This window comes from Indicator indicator, chromosome 4 (assembly GCF_027791375.1).
Source record: "Indicator indicator isolate 239-I01 chromosome 4, UM_Iind_1.1, whole genome shotgun sequence".
Classification (NCBI taxonomy): Eukaryota; Metazoa; Chordata; class Aves; order Piciformes; family Indicatoridae; genus Indicator; species Indicator indicator.
Window position 1 is genome coordinate 10501992 of NC_072013.1, and position 18472 is coordinate 10520463.

Sequence of the window (18472 nt, forward strand, 5' to 3'; positions counted from 1 at the left end):
GTGGGAGTGAGCCTTCACCTCACCTCCTCTTCAGTCCTATAGGACTGGAGTTTCCCTACAGGTCACAGCTCTGGCTACTCATGCCTGACACCCTCTTTGGGTGAGTACCATATCATATGCTGAGTGGAGATGCTTCATGCCCCAAGACTTGATCTGCTCTCACGTACATCATCTCCTGGGGCACTTTCCTGATGATAAAGCACAGGAGCCCATCACTCAAAGCCACAGCTGGCATGCACCCCAGCACCCCCACCACCACCCCCCCCGCCTATCCCTTCTGCGTTTCAGAGGGACTGAGACTTCCTGTACCACCAGATTACTGCCCGCTTTGACCAGCACTTCAATCATCACCAAAATTTCATCAGGAATTTCGTCCCAACTGACACTCAGCAGACACATTTTGAGTTAAATAATCTCTACCAAGTAATGCCAACTCCAGCCAGTCCCAGAGTTTTCTTACCACAACATCCACCTGTGCCTGTTTATCCCTCATCTGCCGAACCGCATCCGTCTCTTCCCGAAGATGCGAATGCCTGGGTAAACCCGGCACAGCCTTTTTGTGCTCTCCACCCTCCCCGGAGCCATCCAGCAGCCCGGCGGTGCATGCTTGCTCTCTCCTGGAGCGCTCCCCTGGCAGGAGCTGGGAGGCTGTTTTGGGATGAACGGGCTCATTCAGCACCTCGAAAGCCTCTTTGAGACGCGCCCTGCCCGCGGCCGCGCCAGAGCCCGAGCAGCTTTCCCGCAGGACTGCTCCATGCCATGTCGTGCCTCGGACCCGCTCTGCGAGCTCTGCTCGCCAGCCTCACGGCGGCTTTACCGAACCGCTCTAAGGTCTGACAGCAAGCGCCGGGGCATCCGCTCAGCCGGCTGGCGCGGCTCCCAGCACCAGGCAGAACATCTGGCCTCTCCCGGCCACTTACTCACTTGTTCCGGCGGTAGCTCCTCACCCAAGAGCAGCCCAAGTTTCGCCGCAGCCTGTTCCCCGCGTGGGTCTCGGGGTGGGCCAGGGCTGCCCCCACCCCGCTCAGGCGGCGGCTGGCCGGGCGCTGGCAGCCCGGGACGGGGTCCCGCCGCGCCAGCGCTGGGGACCAGCGAGGCAAAGTCTCTCCCGCCGCGGCGGGCGATGCCTCGCTGCGCTGCAAAGTTGATGTCGCGGAAAACCGTTTACGGTTGAGCCCCGGCCCGCCGCCGCCGTACACCGCCGCCGATCCGCTCTCTCCCTTCCCCTGTGCCTCTTACCTGGCGGAGCGCCGCGGCGGGATCCTCCGCGCATCCCCGGCCGGCCCCGCCGCGTTTCCCGGCGCGGGGGACACCGAGCCCAGCCCGGCCAGACCCCGGCTGGCGGCGGAGCTCAGCGGGCCGCGCCGCTGGGGCTCATTCCTGCCCTGCCGCCGCCCTGCCTGCCCTGCTCGCCCTGCCCGAGCGGGCAGCCGCCGCGCCGGGCCGCCCCTCCACGCCCCTCTGCTCCGCTCCGCGCCGGCGGCGAGGGTAGGGCGGGCGGGGGGCGGGGGGCTGCAGCCGCTCTCCCCTCCCTGCTCCGGCCCTCCCGGCAGCGCGGGCAGATAGCAGCGCAGCGGCGGCGGCTCCGGCACAGGCAGAGCCTCCGCGCTGCCCCCGCCCCGCACCACTCCGCTCCGCACCGCCCCAGCCCGGCCCCGTCGCTCCCCAGCTTTACCGAGCAGGAAACTCTCCGTTTCTTTTTTTGCTTCCCGAAGGTGGCCCGGACGGAGCCGGCAGAGCCCCTCCTGACGCGGGGGGAGGCGCCGGTGGGGCAGCCCCTTCAGAGAGGTGTCCGGTTCCGCCACCCTTATGCCGAGTGGTGCAGGGGGCACGGGGATCCCTGGAGATCCCTAGGGATCCCTGGGGTCAAGCCACCCAGCAGCCGAGGGGTGGCTGCGGGGCGCAGGGTGCCCCACTTCCTCCCCGCTCTCCAGTGCCATGCCCCCACCCCGGGGTCGGTAACTACGGCGGTGTGCGGTTGTTCGTTCATTTTCCGGTAGCCTTTGCTCATCAGGAAAAATATTGCCATGGGGACTGGTCCTCCAGCACCAGGAATCCTCCCTGCACTGCCAGGGCCAGGGCTCACTGCCACGGCCAGGGCCCAAAACTATCCCTGGCGGTGCCAGAATACCGAGAGGTGAGGTGGGAAGGTGACATCCTGAGTGCCTGGCACGGTGGTAATGGGGCAGAGGTAAGGAAACTTGGGGGAATGTCAGGGCTGTTGAAGCAGCTGCGGTCTGGTGCCCACATTCCTCCCCAGTTTCTGCTTCTGTTCGACCCTGCAGACTTTTGGCAACTTTGAATATCCTGCTTTTGTCCGGTGCTTGCCAACTAAGCTGCGTTTATAGCGCTTTAACTGCACCTCTGCTGCAATGGCAGCTGCCCATGAGAGTCAGGTTATGATTCTGGAGTTGCTACAATAGATATTCGGTTTTTATGTCTCAGTTGTACTTTGTGCATGTTTAATGCTGCCTGGGCATTGCAAGGAATCACAGCAGTCTCCTTCTTAACCTTTGTGTGAGCTCCTCAAGGAGCTGCCTCGTCAGCTCATGGAATTCCAAACCTTCAGTTCTGACTCGAGGGCTTGCAGAGTGCAACTGTGGGGCCACAGCACCAGCGTCTTCACCAGCAGAGTGGAACAACTTCACTTAGCAGCAAGCAGGATACGAGAAACAGCGGAGCCCAGGTCCCTGTGCTGCAATTGTGCCAAGAGGAAAATAAATCCCTGGGAACGGTGCTGTCGCCTCCGCTCTCAGAGCCGTGCCAGGCTGCGACAGCGAGTTCAGGGCTATGAGGTTGCCTTTAAATCCTGGGAAGCACAACAGGAGAGTCATCACTTTTGGTGTTTTTAACATTTTGGGGTTGCATTTGCTGTTTTAGGAGTACCCAGAGCATGTGTGTCCAAAAATACTGGTATTTCTCCAGTCTTTTACAATATCCTGACAGCCCTAGCCCCCCCCTTCATCTAATTTTAGAAAACTTTGTAGGGATTTTATATTTATAAACAGTTGGTGCTTAAATATTATTTCCCTCACCATAGCAACAGCTCCCCATCGTATCGCTCGCTATACGGTGCTATTGCACTGGTGTATCTGCTTTGAGTGCAGAAGCCCTGGAGCCACTCTCTCTTGTGCCTGTTGTCCAACACCTTGTGAAGGACAAGGACTGAAGCTGCTGCCTGTCCTGACTCTCTTCCCAGAGCTGGGAAAGAGCCATAGCACCGGCTGCTGCTGGAAATGTGCTGGTGGCCCTGGGGTTTCTGTTGCCAGCCCTCCTCAGGTGATGTGCCCACTCGAGCCATCCCCTCCTGTGGACATGGGCTGCTGATTCATCTGCCATGCCCTTGCCAACCTCATACTTTTGGACCCACAGTACCTCTGCAAAAATCACAACTGCCACCGCTATGTAGCCTTCAAGTGCCCATGATGTGCACTTCATGTGTGCTTGTGCTTGCTTGGCACCCCCAGTGAGCAGTGGGGAGGAGCTGGGAGTGAATGCCCACCTGGCCTGTGGCCATGGCTGTGCTCTGCTCCCGCTGGGAGCCAAGGCACTGGAAGTGCAGGAATGGCAGGATTTCAAGGAGTTTGGCCAGGCGGGACATAAACTGGGCCAGGGACCAGTGCCAGGAGGAAATCAAGGGGCTCACGGTAAGAATATGAGAGTGGACAAGCACCTCCATGCTTTCCAGCCTTTCTAAAGAAGGAGGATTTTCTCCTCTCTTAGACACCAGCCCAGAAACAGTCTGGGCACTGAGAAACCTCCAAAGAGACACCCGCAAAGAATCCAGGGTACCTCACAACCTTGGAGCAATCCCAGAGGTTCTTAGACACAAGCTTCCTGGTGCTGAGTGATGCCCCCAGCTTGTGGGACTGGCACAGGTGCTTGGAGAACTTCCAAACACCAGTGATATGCATTGAGTGTCTATGCAACCCCTGGGCTTAAAATGGTGAACCCAGGGCATAGAGGCTGTCTTGTATGAAGAAAACAGATTTGAGAGAACAGTGCAAAAAAAAGAAGAATAAAAGTGGGGCTGAAGGGCAGAGAGGTGATTTGGATAATTTCAGCTGGGCATGATCTCATTCACTGGTATTTTAAGCATTAATCTAGAGAAATGCTGCTGGTTGGAAAGTTTACATATTATCATAGAATCACCAAATCATGGAAGCATTTAGGTTGGAAAATATCTGTAAGATCATCAAGTCCAACCTGTGTCTCTGACTGGTGAGTGTTAAAATATTAATTAGGCTTTGTGGTGTATGTTTGTGGGCAGTTCACCTTTCAGAGAGGACTGCTGTGGCTGTCCCTCACCCTCATCATGCCTCTGTTTAAACAGCACAGCTTTCCTCCTGCAGGGCTCTAGGTGGGAGAGCAGAGAGGCTGCTGGTGACTTGGTGAGTCAAAAATCCTCACCTTTACAAATTTTCATCTGAGCCCAAATGCAGTTTGAAAGCAACCAATTTTCCACAGATTCCTGCAAAGGCTTTATAGTTTCTCCTCCTGCGTTATGGTTTGAAAAAAAAAATCTACCTTAACAACATAATCTGCTTGGGAATACATGTAATAAAATACCAACGTGGCTGCTAAGGTGATATGAAGGTTACTGTTCTAATCACTCAGGATGCAGTCAGGAGCAATGTTACAATTCTCACCATGGCCTGGCCACGTTACATCCCCTGTTGTACATCTTGCAAAATGCTATTAACGTAAAGAGCAATGTATTAAGGCACATAAATTTAAAGGCAGACTAATAGAAAATACTATTTGTGTGCTTAAGCACAGCAATTTGGAATTGCCTGTGTCAGTCTGTACTGCAGTGTCTGTCAACCCACCTGCACACTACAAGGTTTTCTGCCAGGGGAGACCAAGCTCTCCCTAGGCTGCAGTGCCCTGAGTGTGCTGCTCCGGCTGGCTCCCAGCCCTGTTGGAGGTCCTCTCCCTGCCTGGCCCAGACTTTTTGTGGTGCAGGGAAGCGCTGCTCAGGGCCAAGATGATAAAAAAACTTTGCAGCTGCCCCGTGGGCCAAGTATGCAGAGAGGATGGTGAGGAACGTGGCAGAGAAGGAGCTGCTGTTTCTCTGGCTGGTGGCAGCTTGGCAGCAGCTTAGCTACAAAGGGGCACTGCAGAAGGGTGGGAGCAGTGGGAGGCTGTGCCCCTGCCCCATGGCTGCCTCTGCAGGGTTGTGGGGTGCAAGCCTCCCCGCAAAGGAGTTTCTAAAGTCTGCTAGAGCTCCCACGGTGCCAAACCAGACAAGTTCCTCACAGAGTGATTTTTTTGATACCTTGGTCTTACAGGGTAGAGTCTGGAATCTTTGGGGGATGCTTGACTTTTGGAAAACGTCCTTTCTCCTTGACTTTCATGTAGAAGCTTTAACAAAAGCCTTTAGACTTGACGTCCTTCTGTAGTTCAGAAGCAGTGATAAACAGCTCAGCTATAATCCCTTCTCCTGAGGAGCTTACAAACGCCATGTGTGCAGGACTGGTAATGTAGCCAAGGGTGTGTTTATTTACCCCCAGCCCTTCACTCCCCCTTCCTTTTCGGTTTCCCTTCCAAAGAGCCTCGCTGAGAGGATAGAACACAGAACATAAAGGAAATGAGCGAGGACAAATGTAACCTCTCAGTCTTAAATTGTTACTTTGATGTACTTATAGCAGCCTGGCTGCAGATCAGCTGTAAATTGCTGAGGAGCGTGGGGGAGGAATGGAGATTCTCCTCCTCTATTAAAAAAAAATAATCACAATCGACTATCCATTTGTAAAATCCCAGATTCTGGGGGCCAAAGAGTCATTGCTGTTCAGCCTTGCCCCTGTGGGTGACAGGCTGGTGCCTTGTATCTGAGAATTCCTGCCCCAGAGCCATCATCAGGGCATGGGCACACCTTCCTCTCAGGAGAGATGCCATCACTGCTGAGGGTGAGCTGTTCCAGAGCTGCTGGTGAAATGTGCCCCTTATTTCTAGTCTGGAGGCATCGAGTTTTGGCTTCCAGCCACCAGATTGCATTATGCCTTTGCCTATTAGATTAAAGAGCTATCTACTATCTGAACTATTTCTCCTGTGTAGGTATTAATAGATCACGATCAAGGCACCTCTTAACCTTCTCTCTGAGAAGTTAAATAGACTAAACTTCTTTATCTCTCACGATGAAGTGGGAGTTCCTGGGCTTTTCATCATTCTTGCCAGTCTCTCCAGCCTGCCTGATGTCTGTTTGGAAATATGAACCCCACAAGCAGAGAGCCTGCTGGGACTGACTGCAGGAGCAGCTGTGCTTGCCCATCTCAGCTGAGGGTCCTGCCTGGGCTCAGCACACCTGCTCAGCCCACTGTGATCCCCACAATCTTGTCACCAGCCTGGGCTGATGAGCGTTTTAACATCCCATCTTTCTCCCAAGAAACCTCCCAGAAAAAGGTCAGACCTTAAAAGCTCTTGGAGTCTGTGTTACTCCTAGCACAAAAAACAATGTAAGTGGGACACAGGGCAGTTCTCCCACAGCCTCACTGCTCAGCCCCCAGACATGGTCATCCCTCCCAGGCCTGTTTCCACCTACAGGGAGGTGAGGTCAACCAGAAAATCACCTGCTGATGGAGACCCAAAGCCAGTATCAAAAGTCTTATTGGACTTTCCATTAGCATTGTATTTTTGTTTTCTTCTCAAGCTCCATGGTGTTACATTGAGCTCCATGGTGTTAACATGCCCTATAAATCACACTGTGCCCAAGTCAACACTTTTATGTGGCCTTTGTCTTTTGTAGCCCCATTTTCTTGAGAGTTCAAAATATAGTAGTAAATTTAATGCTGATTCTGGTATTTTTAATTAAAAAAGCCATTCACATCCTGTGAATTTACAGCAGGGCTGTAAGAGACTCTGACAGGACAGGGGGTAATGGATATAAACTACCACACAGGAGGTTCCACCTCCACATGAGGAGGAACTTCTTCACTGTGAGGGTCACAGAGCACTGGAACAGGCTGCCCAGAGAGGTTGTGGAGTCTCCTTCTCTGGAGACTTTCAAGCCCCACCTGGATGTGTTCCTGTGTGACCTGTGCTAGATTCTGTGGTCCTGCTCTGGCAGGGGGGTTGGACTTGATGATCTCTTGAGGTCCCTTCCAGCCCCTAACCTTCTGTGATTCTGTGATCTTTGCAGGTCCCTTCCAGCTCCTAGCATCCTATGATCCTATGATCTGTGTTTCACTGGAGGGAAAAAGGGGGAGGTTGTGAAAGTGTCAGTGAAATCCAAAGACTAAAAGTGGTTAAAAGGCAGTTTGTCTTTGGGGCACCCCCTGCCCACTTCCAGTCCTGTGCCTCTGCCTCCCTGCCAGTCTCAGCCAACCTCTCCAGCTAGCTCACACAGGCAGAAAACCCTCAGGAAGCCATCTCCCAGGGCTGCTTTGTAGCATCAGGTACATGGGTTGCTATCATCCCATATGAATGACAGAGCCATCAGAGCCAGCCATGTGTGCCACCTGCATGCCATGCCATGCCAGGGTAAGGTCCTCTGTGATCATAAACTTCTGCAAGTGGCTGAAGAGTGAGGGCCATTTAATCATGGGGTAAGGGGAAGGTGACTGTCACACAAAATCTCTAAGCAAGTTGGTTTTGCCCATTCATGCTCTCCTATGTGCAAACACCAAGCTGCATGTCCCCAGGGGATCTTCAGGTTCTCTGTGACCCGGAGGGGAAGGGATGCTGGTCACTGGATCCTGCCTGTGAGTCCTGCATTCCTCTTGCTGGGCAATGCTGCACTCTGGACTGTTCCTGTCTATCTGTTCAGAGTTGTCTTTTGCAATTATGTTCCTGCTGGGTTAACAGAAAGTAATAGCACTCTGGTGTCTTCTGCTAACACAGTGTCTGTGCCAGGGCTTATCAAACCTGGGCTTGGTGAAGCTCTGCTTGACTAACTGGAAATGCATCCTTAATTATGAATACAGCCCTTCTCTTAGCCTTTGTTCTGATGAGATTGCATTTGTACAGCATCCACACCAGTCTTAATATCTCCATTAAAAGCCTCTTTGAGGGCTAAGAAGGAGAGCAACCTGACATCTGCTAGGCCTGGATGCCAACTGTCCTGGGTGCAGGGGGAAATGAGAACCCCTCCTTGCTATCTGCCCCAGGCTGGGATGCTGGGTGTGGAAGAGTCTCTGTTGAGCCTTGAGGCAGGTCTGACCAAGTACCCAGGAGTTTTGCATCACATTAGCTTCCCATTTAGGAAAAAAAGAAGGATGCAAGGTGTTAAGGTTTGTGAGGTGCTGGTTCTTATTGTTACTTGCAGTGCTCTGAGGATGATATGGACATGTCCACCACACCTGATAGGGATCCCCTTAGAGCAAAGGGACCTTGGAAGGAACTGACCAGTCCTCAGGGAAGGTGGAAAGGCTGCTGGATCCTGTTTGTGGTGCTTGAGACTAGAGAAAAATCTGTCTGGAGGGCTGTAGTTCTGTGCTGAGCTAGTTATGCCTCTAGCCCAGCTCACACGTGGTGAGGGGCACAAAAAGGGCATGAAGGAACAGGGTGCTCGCATAGTCAGGGGCTGCCTGCCTGGCCACAGAGCAGCAGGAGGCAACAGGACACCCTGTGCCCCCAGCCCTGACCGGAAGAGGCAAGGACTGTGGCAGAGGGCCCTGTTCAGTGGTACTCCAAGCATCTTGGAGCTGTGCCTCTGCCAGGCATGACCCATGCCAGCAGCACGCACAGTGCCTTGCTCAGCCTCCTCGGCCCTTTTGATGTGGCTGTTGTGCTTCTGCAGAGCCTCCAATTAACCCTCATTAAAGTCCCTAGGGAAGCAGGAGGCATCAGTGGAGTCTCCCATTTCATCCTGGACAGCCCCAAGTTCACAAAGCCTCTGTGGGAGCCTGCACACACCCAGGATGCACATGAATTGGTGCTGTTCACACTGTAAGCCCAAAAAGCACCCTGAGCATCTGTCTGTCTGTCTCTCCAAGGACAGATGGATACCTGTCCATCCCCAGGGACACCCTGCCTCCTCCACACACTTCTTCGAGGGTGCAGAAAACTGTACACTGAAGTCCCAAGCAGTGAGCCCTGATGAGTACCAGCCCCATGCCCACTCCCCAAACCACTGTGGTATCCACGCCTCTGGGAAGGGCTACCCCACTAGCAGGCACACATCCAGCCTTGCCAGGGCCACCCCGGGAGGGAGGGGGTGAGCCCACTCCTCAGCAGGTCTGTGCTGGCAAAGGTAGGGAGCTGCTTCACCCTGCCCTGCCCCCACCTGCCTGCAGGGCTGGGACAGAAAATGTCCATCACCGTCTGGCAGGTCACACAGCCAGGTCACCACAGAAGTGATTTAATCTTTCAGACACTTGTGTGTGTCGTGGGCCGGGGGGGCTTTGCCTCCATTGCAGGGTAGGACCCAGGCTGGCCCCGAGTGGCCGCAGGTGCAGGCTGTTATCTCCGGATGCCTTGGGGCCAGCTTCCTCAGGGAAGGCTTCCTTCCTTCCTTCCTTCCTGCCTTCCTTCCTCTGTTTTGCACGTTTACTGGTGCCTGCAGACGTTTCATGTGTGTTTACTGGTGACTGCAGGAGCTGCTCAAGGACAGGAAGAGCTGGAGTCCTGCCACTGCTCCTTCCCCAGCCAGGCTGGGTCCTGCCCGGCTCAAGCCGTCGCACGCACGGAGAGAGAGGAGAGCACAGGGAGCGTCCAGCAGAGACTTGGAGGAGCATTGGGATGGTGGTGGCCGTGCTGAGCAGAGCTGCAGCGTCGCCCCGAGGGGCTGGTACTGGGCTTACAGGAGGGGGCTGGAGGGAAAGTTGTATGGGGAAAAGCTGAGGGAGCTGGGGGTGTTCAGCCTGGAGAAGAGGAGACTTAGAGGGGACCTTATCACTCTCTTCAGCTACCTAAACTGTAGTTGTAGTCAGGTGGGGGTCAGGCTCTTCTCCCAGGCAACTTGTAACAGGACAAGAGGGCATGGTTTGAAGCTATGCCAGGGGAGGTTTAGGTTAGAGATTAGGAAGCACTTCCTCACAGAAAGGCTGATTAGGCACTGGGATGGACTGCCCAGGGAGGTGGTGGAGTTGCCATCACTGGAGGTCTTTAAGAAAAGCTTGGATGTGGCACTTGGTGGCATGGGTTAGCTGATGTGGTGGTGTTAGGCTGGACTTGATGATCTCAGAGGTCTCAATAATTCTGTGATTCTGAGAAAGAGAAGAGGGTAAGGGCTGAGGCTGCTCTCATTTGGAAGCTCCAGAAGCATGTGCCAGGTGCCTCATCCTCCTGCAGCTCTGGGCTGCTGGCAGCAGTACAAACTGACCTTCTCATGGGGGCCTGGGAGGTCTGGGCTGCCAGCAGCTAGGCACAGGGCAAGCCAGCCCCTGCCAGTGCCCGGGAGCTCAGGATACCCACTGCCTTCAATGCCTCCTGTGTCCCAGCCTCCACCACCACAAACAATGAATCCTTTCAGGGAGCCAGGGCCATTCCAGCCATGGCAGCCCTGCCTGCAAGCACAGACCACAGAGGTAAGCAGGCTGCAGGCAGCATGTTCATGGCTACCCCAATAGCCTCCCAACCCTGCAAACCTGGGGGCATCTCCCACCTCAGCTGTGCATCTCCCTCCTTTCCTGGGCACATGGATTGCTCATGGCTATGGGCCTTCCCTGCAAACCAGGTTGGGAAGGAGCTTGGGAGACTTGTGGCTTTGGGTAAGATGCCAACAGGGAGTCCTAGATGGTCCCATTGGGGTGGGCACCAGTCAACCAAAGAGCCCTTGGCACCATGGTGGGGCCAAGGCACGCCACCTGGGGTGCTGGCTCCTGCTGTTGGTATTTGAGCACCAAAATCCTAGATTAGCTCTATGATACAGGTTCAGTAGGTGACTTCTAAGGTCACCCAGCTTCCCAGGCCCTCCTGCTGTCTCACTGCCTTCTGCTCCCCCTGCCCCTGCTCAAGGCTTGTCCACATTCTTGGCTGCAACTTTTTAGCTTTCAGCACAGGTTGCTCTGACAGCTCTGCTAGAAGGGTAACAGGGGAGCAGCTTGTGTCACAGGATCACAGCGTGTTAGGGGCTGGAAGATCAAGTCCAACCCCCCTGCCAGAGCAGGACCATAGAATCTATTGCAGATTGCACAGGAACACATCCAGATGGGTCTTAAAAGCCTCCAGAGAAGGAGACTCCACAATCTCTCTGGGGAGTGGTGTCCCCATGGAACACCTCTTCTGCTGAGCCTGCATCTTGGTGCTGCTTTTGCTCCAGGCATAACACTGAAGCTAGTCCCAGGCTGCTGACCCAGCACAGGGACAGGAGCAAGCAAGGACAATGGCTGGGGATGGGTCACTGGCTGACCTCCCTCTCTTGAACCCAAATCAGTGAGCAGGCAGGGTCTCTGGGCCAGAACCCCTGTGCTCTCACAGGCACTGCCTGGCTCCTCTGTGAGATGGCCATGGAAAAGGTTCAGGGGCTGCAGTGGCAGTATAGATTCATGTTTGTGCACTGTTCTTCAGCACCCTGCAGCACATCTCAGGACTGCTTCAGGGCCTGATCCTTCCCTGAGGACTGTAGTTAGATGTCATGTAGTGGAACTGGTAAGAAAACAGGGTCAAGGACAGAGGAAGAAGTAACAGGAGAAGAGGCAAAGTGGGCCACGGGAAGCTCTGCTGCTTTCCCAGGCAGGCTGCAGGGCACTCTGCAGAGAGAAGAAGCTTGAACTCCACATCAGGACATCATGAAGACTCAATACTGGAAGTTTTATGTCTTGAGCACTATTGTAGCCCCACACATTTCAGGCTCTGACTCTATTCTTGTTGCTTCTTAGAGGCTTGTCCTGCCATCCCAAACAACTGTCAAGCTCCTTGCTTGCACCTGTTAGTTTGATTTTGGTGGACCACTTGCTTTTTCTACTTGTTCTTTTGTTGTGCCTGTTGAAGAGCTGTATTGATTTCTGTCTTTGCATGACTTCCACAAAAGCTGCTCTTTGCTCCCAGCTGGGGATGCTGCTTTTTGCCATCCCTTTGCTTCCCTTTCAACATGCTCACCCTGCTAACCCTTGCAAGCAAGCAGACACCTCACACCTCTCAGTACGGATAGATGAAAGGCCTGGATGCAGTCCCCAGTGTAAATTACAGCAGCTTTGGGGCTGCTGCAGTTTGAATAGTGTCCTTTGAGCTGGCTGTGCCTCATCTACAATCCACCCCTATCCTTCTGGAACTGGTCCAGAACTGGTGTCAATCTGGTGGAATCCAAGGGGGGGCATTTTGGGGTTGATGAAACTGCCTTTTCCCAAGGAGTGCACTGGCTGCCAGCTCATTTCACTATTGTCTTTCACCTCTCCACATGCTACTCTAGGAACCAGAAACTCCTCCCAGAACCTTCTGGGAATAGAATCAGAGAATATCATGATATCTGCAGAGGCAGGGTTTCTGCTGACCTCCTGTAGCCTTTGGGGAGGCAGAGGTGGAACTGGGAAGCTGCTTTGCTCTGTGAAGCATCATGGCTGTGGCTCCCAAGGGAAGGGACACAAACAGGTGCCTGGGTGGACTCAGCTGGAGATCCCAGTGCTGTAGGAGAGCATGTGGATTGCTCAGAGCCCACTGGAGACACATAGAATCATAGAAGACATGGGGCTGGAAGGAACCCTCGAAGGTCATCTTGTCCAACCCCCCCCTGCAATGAGCAGGGACATCTCCAACTAGATCAGGTTGCTCCAGGCCCCATTACGTTTGAGCTTGAGTGTCTTCAGGGACAGGCACCTCTGCCACATCTCTGAGTATCCTGGACCTCTTCCTTCTCCCTGCAGGCAGAAGCCCCCCTGAAGCTCTGGGGGCAGCAGGGTAATTGCTTTCCCCCTGAGCTGGGTCAGGCTGAGCTGCCCTACAGCTCATTCAATGTCTACAGGCACCACCTGCCCCAGTGCAGTGCCAGCTGTCCCTGCTGCCACCACCACCCTTCCCTCTCACTGCCATGCTGCCTGCTCCAGCCATCCTGTGGTGGGTTGAAGTTACCCCCAACATAAAATTGCCAGACCAGCTCAGTTGAAAGCAAATGAAGCTGCATTTACAAGCACACCTGCAATCCAGAAACATGGAATGCAAGGAATATGTACAAAATATACAACATTTACAATTTGTAAACAACACAAGACCCCTCCTGGACAAAACCAGGGAGTTACTAACAGCTTCCCCTTCCCTGTTCCCTTCCCCCCTGTACAAGGTAAAGGAGAGAGAAGAGCAGAGAGTTGCTGTTAGGACTTAACCACAACAAAGAACACAGCCAAGGTCTGCAGAGGCACCAGTTAGTATCTGCCAGAGTGAGGAAGTGAAAAAAGAGAGAAAGTTAGTTTATAAACCTAACTTTATGTTAGATATCTGTCCAATGGGATTATTTAGGTCTTATCTTCATTTTCCCTTTCGCATCCAATCGTAATTTCTTTACATTCTACCACTTTCTGTTCAAGATCTGTGGAAAATTTTCTAGGCACAGCCTGAAACTGCCACACATGGTTTGAGGAGAGCTGACAAGCCAGGCACGTTATGAACGTACTGCAAAACCAATGTCAGCCAGAAACAAGAGGCAAAGGCTTGGGTGCATTTTCTGCTGGTTTTGTTCAGCTCCCCTGGCCCAGGACATGTGCCTCCCGTCTGCGCCCAACGAGCCCCTGCTCACCAGCATGCTGCTGAGCAGACAGGGGAGCAGTCAGGGGAGAAGTCAGGGGAGCAGTCAGGGGAGCAGTCAGGGGAGCAGACAGGGGAGCAGACAGGGGAGCAGTCAGGGGAGCAGACAGGGGAGCAGTCAGGGGAGCAGTCAGGGGAGCAGACAGGGGAGCAGACAGGGGAGCAGTCAGGTGAGCAGTCAGGTGAGCAGACAGGTGAGCAGACAGGTGAGCAGACAGGGGAGCAGTCAGGGGAGCAGACAGGTGAGCAGACAGGTGAGCAGACAGGTGAGCAGACAGGGGAGCAGACAGGTGAGCAGACAGGGGAGCAGACAGGGGAGCAGACAGGGGAGCAGTCAGGTGAGCAGTCAGGTGAGCAGACAGGGGAGCAGACAGGGGAGCAGACAGGTGAGCAGACAGGGGAGCAGACAGGGGAGCAGACAGGGGAGCAGTCAGGTGAGCAGACAGGGGAGCAGACAGGGGAGCAGACAGGGGAGCAGACAGGTGAGCAGACAGGGGACCAGACAGGTGAGCAGACAGGGGAGCAGACAGGGGAGCAGTCAGGGGAGCAGTCAGGTGAGCAGACAGGGGAGCAGACAGGGGAGCAGACAGGTGAGCAGTCAGGTGAGCAGACAGGGGAGCAGTCAGGTGAGCAGACAGGGGAGCAGACAGGGGAGCAGACAGGGGAGCAGACAGGTGAGCAGTCAGGGGAGCAGACAGGTGAGCAGACAGGGGAGCAGACAGGGGAGCAGTCAGGTGAGCAGACAGGTGAGCAGACAGGGGACCAGACAGGGGAGCAGACAGGGGAGCAGTCAGGTGAGCAGACAGGGGACCAGACAGGGGAGCAGTCAGGGGAGCAGACAGGGGAGCAGACAGGGGAGCAGTCAGGTGAGCAGTCAGGTGAGCAGACAGGGGACCAGACAGGGGAGCAGTCAGGGGAGCAGACAGGGGAGCAGACAGGGGAGCAGTCAGGTGAGCAGACAGGTGAGCAGACAGGTGAGCAGACAGGGGACCAGACAGGGGAGCAGTCAGGTGAGCAGACAGGGGAGCAGACAGGGGAGCAGACAGGGGAGCAGTCAGGTGAGCAGACAGGGGAGCAGACAGGGGAGCAGACAGGGGAGCAGTCAGGTGAGCAGACAGGTGAGCAGACAGGGGAGCAGACAGGGGAGCAGTCAGGTGAGCAGACAGGGGAGCAGTCAGGGGAGCAGACAGGGGAGCAGACATGTGAGCAGACAGGGGAGCAGACAGGGGAGCAGACAGGTGAGCAGACAGGTGAGCAGACAGGGGAGCAGACAGGGGAGCAGACAGGGGAGCAGACAGGTGAGCAGACAGGGGACCAGACAGGGGAGCAGTCAGGTGAGCAGACAGGTGAGCAGACAGGGGAGCAGACAGGGGAGCAGTCAGGTGAGCAGTCAGGTGAGCAGACAGGGGAGCAGACAGGTGAGCAGACAGGGGAGCAGTCAGGTGAGCAGACAGGGGAGCAGACAGGTGAGCAGACAGGGGAGCAGTCAGGTGAGCAGACAGGGGAGCAGACAGGGGAGCAGACAGGGGAGCAGTCAGGGGAGCAGACAGGGGAGCAGACAGGGGAGCAGTCAGGTGAGCAGACATGTGAGCAGACAGGGGAGCAGACAGGGGAGCAGACAGGTGAGCAGACAGGTGAGCAGACAGGGGAGCAGACAGGGGACCAGACAGGTGAGCAGTCAGGGGAGCAGACAGGTGAGCAGACAGGGGAGCAGTCAGGTGAGCAGACAGGGGAGCAGTCAGGTAAGCAAGCTGCCAGGGGGCTTCATGCCACGGGGGCTGCACACAGCATGGCCTTCAGCAGGCTGCTGCAGGCAGAGTGGCAGCCAGGACTGGCTGACATCTCTAGAGGCCTCCGCTTTCCACGCGACACCAGCGACTCACCAGCACCTTGGAGCTGAGTGGCAGCCAGGACGCGCTGGCTGAGAGGTCTGCCGAGGGGAGGGAGCTGCTCAGAGGGGGCATGGGGGAGTTGATCCCTTGGGAAGTGCCATGAGGGTGGCAGAGCTCCGCTCTTGGCTGCACTCAGCCCTGGCAAGCAGGTGCATTTATGCATGGTGTTAAGTCACAGAATCACAGAATCAACCAGGTTGGAAGAGACCTCCAAGATCATCAAGTCCAACCAATCACCCAACCTTAACTAATCAATTAGAGCATGGCACTAAGTGCCTCATCCAGGCTTTTCTTAAACACCTCCAGGGACATTGACCCCACCACCTCCCTGGGCAGCCCATTCCAATGGGCAATCTCTCTGTGAAGAACTTCTTTCTAAGAGCAAGCCCCCTGTACAGCTTGAGACTGCGTCCTCTTATTCTGTTGCTGGTTGCCTGGGAGAAGAGACCAACCCCCACCTGGCTACAACCACCTCAGTCACCCCAGAAAGCATCATCTGAGAGCCAAGGCTCTTTCTCAAAACAGCAAGACCCAGAGATAGGAGCCTGCAGGGCCTGAGTGCACTTAGCCCTCTGGTAACTGAGTGCTTCTCTAAAAATCAGGGTCATCTAAAGCTCTAGATCAGCATTGGCATCTGAACCTCATGAAGTTCAACAAGACCAAATGAAAGGTCCTGCATCTGGGTCAGGGCAATCCCAAGCACTGATATAGGCTGGGCAGGGACTGGCCTGAGAGCAGCCCTGAAGAAAAGGACTTGGGGGTGCTGGTAGATGAGGAGCTCAACATGAATGACCAGTGTGCACTTGCAGCCTGGGAAGCCAGCCAGAGCCTGGGCTACAAGTGCACACTGGTGGCTCATGCTGAGCTTCTCAAGAGAAGTGTGGCCAGCAGGTCACAGGGAGGTGATTCTCCCCCTCTACTCCACTCTGCTGAGACCCCCACCTGGAGTACTGTGTCCAGCTCTGGAGTCCCTGTTACAAGAAGGATCTGGACATGCTGGAACGTGACCAGAGGAGGGTCATGAGGATGATCAGAGGGCTGGAGCACCTCTCCTATGGAGATTGAGAGAGTTGGGGCTGTTCAGTCTGGAGAGGAGAAGGCTCTGAGGAGACCTAATTGTGGCCTTCCAGTATCTGAAGGGGGCTACAAGAAAGCTGGGGAGGGACTTTTGAGGGTGTCAGGGAGTGACAGGACTAGGGGGAATGGAAAAAAACTAGAAATGGGTAGATTCAGATTGGATGTTAGGAAGAAGTTCTTCCCCATGAGGGTGGTGAGACACTGGAACAGGTTGCCCAGGGAGGTGGTGGAAGCCTCATTCCTGGAGGTTTTTAAGGCCAGGCTGGATGAGGCTCTGGGCAACCTGATCTAGTGTGAGGTGTCCCTGCCCATGGCAGGAAGTTGGAACTAAATGATCCTTGAGGTCCCTTCCAACCCTAACAATTCTATAATCTATGATTCTGTGAATATCTGCTGCTGTCTACACAGTCCACAGGTAGATGCACATTCAAAAGGAGCATGCACACAAATGCAGCAATCCTACAGCAACTAAATCCTGGGGCAGTGTACTCAATATGAATCCAAAGTGCTTCCTATTTCTGCATAGCTGTTCCCTGAGTGTGCAGTGAGGTATTTACACTTGGGGCACCCATTACTGCTGACTCACATTCAACCTTGTATTTATCAGAATGGGTTTCTGATGTAAATAATATACCACAAGGAGCTGTAATTCTTTTCAGCCTTCCAAAACATATATTATTTTTTTGTCCCCCTGGTTAACATGTCTGTGGTACTGGGTCAGCATGGATCAGATCCTTAGGGGCTCTTGAAATAACACCACCACCTCTTTCCCCACATGCACATCCACTGTGCTGGCTCAGGATGTGTTATGGAAATCTCAGAGGTGGAAGTATTGGGATTTCCCTGCTGTCATTTTTGTGCTGGATCAGTCAGAGGGAATGCTGTTGTAAGGATTTCTTTGCTGTACTCATGTGGCAGACCAGCAGGCACTGGCTCACTTCTTCCCCCAAGAGCATGTGTCCATCAGCACAGTGGGCAAGTGGGGGCTAGAGCTGCTCTGGGGCATCTGGTGGGGGCTAGAGCTGCCAGGGAAGGATGGAGTGTAGGCACAGAGCATCAGGAGGGCAGCTCCAGTGCTGACCCCCCTGCAGGAGGGATGTACAGCAAAGCTGTGCCCTACCCTGCTGCTGGGCAGAACTCCAAGGATGGGGAAAAAACTCCAGTGATATCTGGGGAAAATTGCAGAGTCAGGAATAGGCTTCAGCCTCAGAAACTTTATGGCCTCAGGCAAAACCACTCAAGCACTGGGCAAAAGCCAGCCTCATCCTCACTTGGATTCCTGTGTTCTAGAGCTGGGCATTCCCAGCTTTCCCACTACCCTTGGGCAAAGACAGGGCACTGCACCCCCTCCTGGCAGTGTACAACCCAGACTGCAGTCCTGGGGGTGCCAGCCAGGCCATGGCCATGAGGATGAATTCAGCTGCCTGTGGCCCAGCACACTGGGGTTCAGACTGCCCTGTCTGCTACAGCTTCCATCCCCCAGGGCCCCAGGTGCTGCTGGTGATGCTGGGTGCAACACAGAATGTTGGTCGTCAGGAAGGTTGCATCAGCAGAGCTCCAGCCACACAGAGCCAAGGCAAGAGTGTGCCTGGGAGTCAGGGCAGAAACTGCTGTGTCCCAGCTGCCTTCCTCAGCTGCTGTCTGGAGAACTGAAGGATAATGTGCTCAGGCAGTGGCTGATGGATGGCAGGGTGAGTTCAGAGATGAGGAGATGGATTGTAAGGTTTGCAGGAGGAGTGGGAGGGAGGGAGGCTAAGGGCAGGGGCAGCCTGCAGTTGCTGGGGCCATGCAGAAGCTGCTGATGCAGGGAGTACAGACCCTTGGTACTGCAGCAAGGTCCTGGGAGGCTGGAGGTGTTTGGGAGAGGCACAGCCACGAGGTGGGGAGGA

At 54.7% G+C, this 18472-nt stretch overlaps 1 protein-coding gene across 1 annotated transcript; it reads left to right on the top strand.

The window, feature by feature from the left end:
- The first annotated feature begins 2209 nt into the window (after positions 1-2209).
- Positions 2210-15514, top strand: LOC128981458 (uncharacterized). Its single transcript, XM_054400246.1, has 3 exons — positions 2210-2240; positions 3468-3647; positions 13566-15514. Exons 1-3 carry the CDS (start codon positions 2210-2212, stop codon positions 15512-15514), a joined length of 2160 nt encoding a protein of 719 aa, XP_054256221.1.
- The last annotated feature ends 2958 nt before the right edge of the window (positions 15515-18472 follow it).

Bases quoted from the DNA above. Each gene is read 5' to 3' on its own strand.
- LOC128981458 (XM_054400246.1), top strand. From the start codon at position 2,210: ATGTCAGGGCTGTTGAAGCAGCTGCGGTCTG. The intron at 2,241-3,467 runs GTGCCCACATTC...TGGCACCCCCAG, and splicing joins GTTGAAGCAGCTGCGGTCTG to TGAGCAGTGGGGAGGAGCTG. The intron at 3,648-13,565 runs GTAAGAATATGA...CCCCTGGCCCAG, and splicing joins AGGAAATCAAGGGGCTCACG to GACATGTGCCTCCCGTCTGC.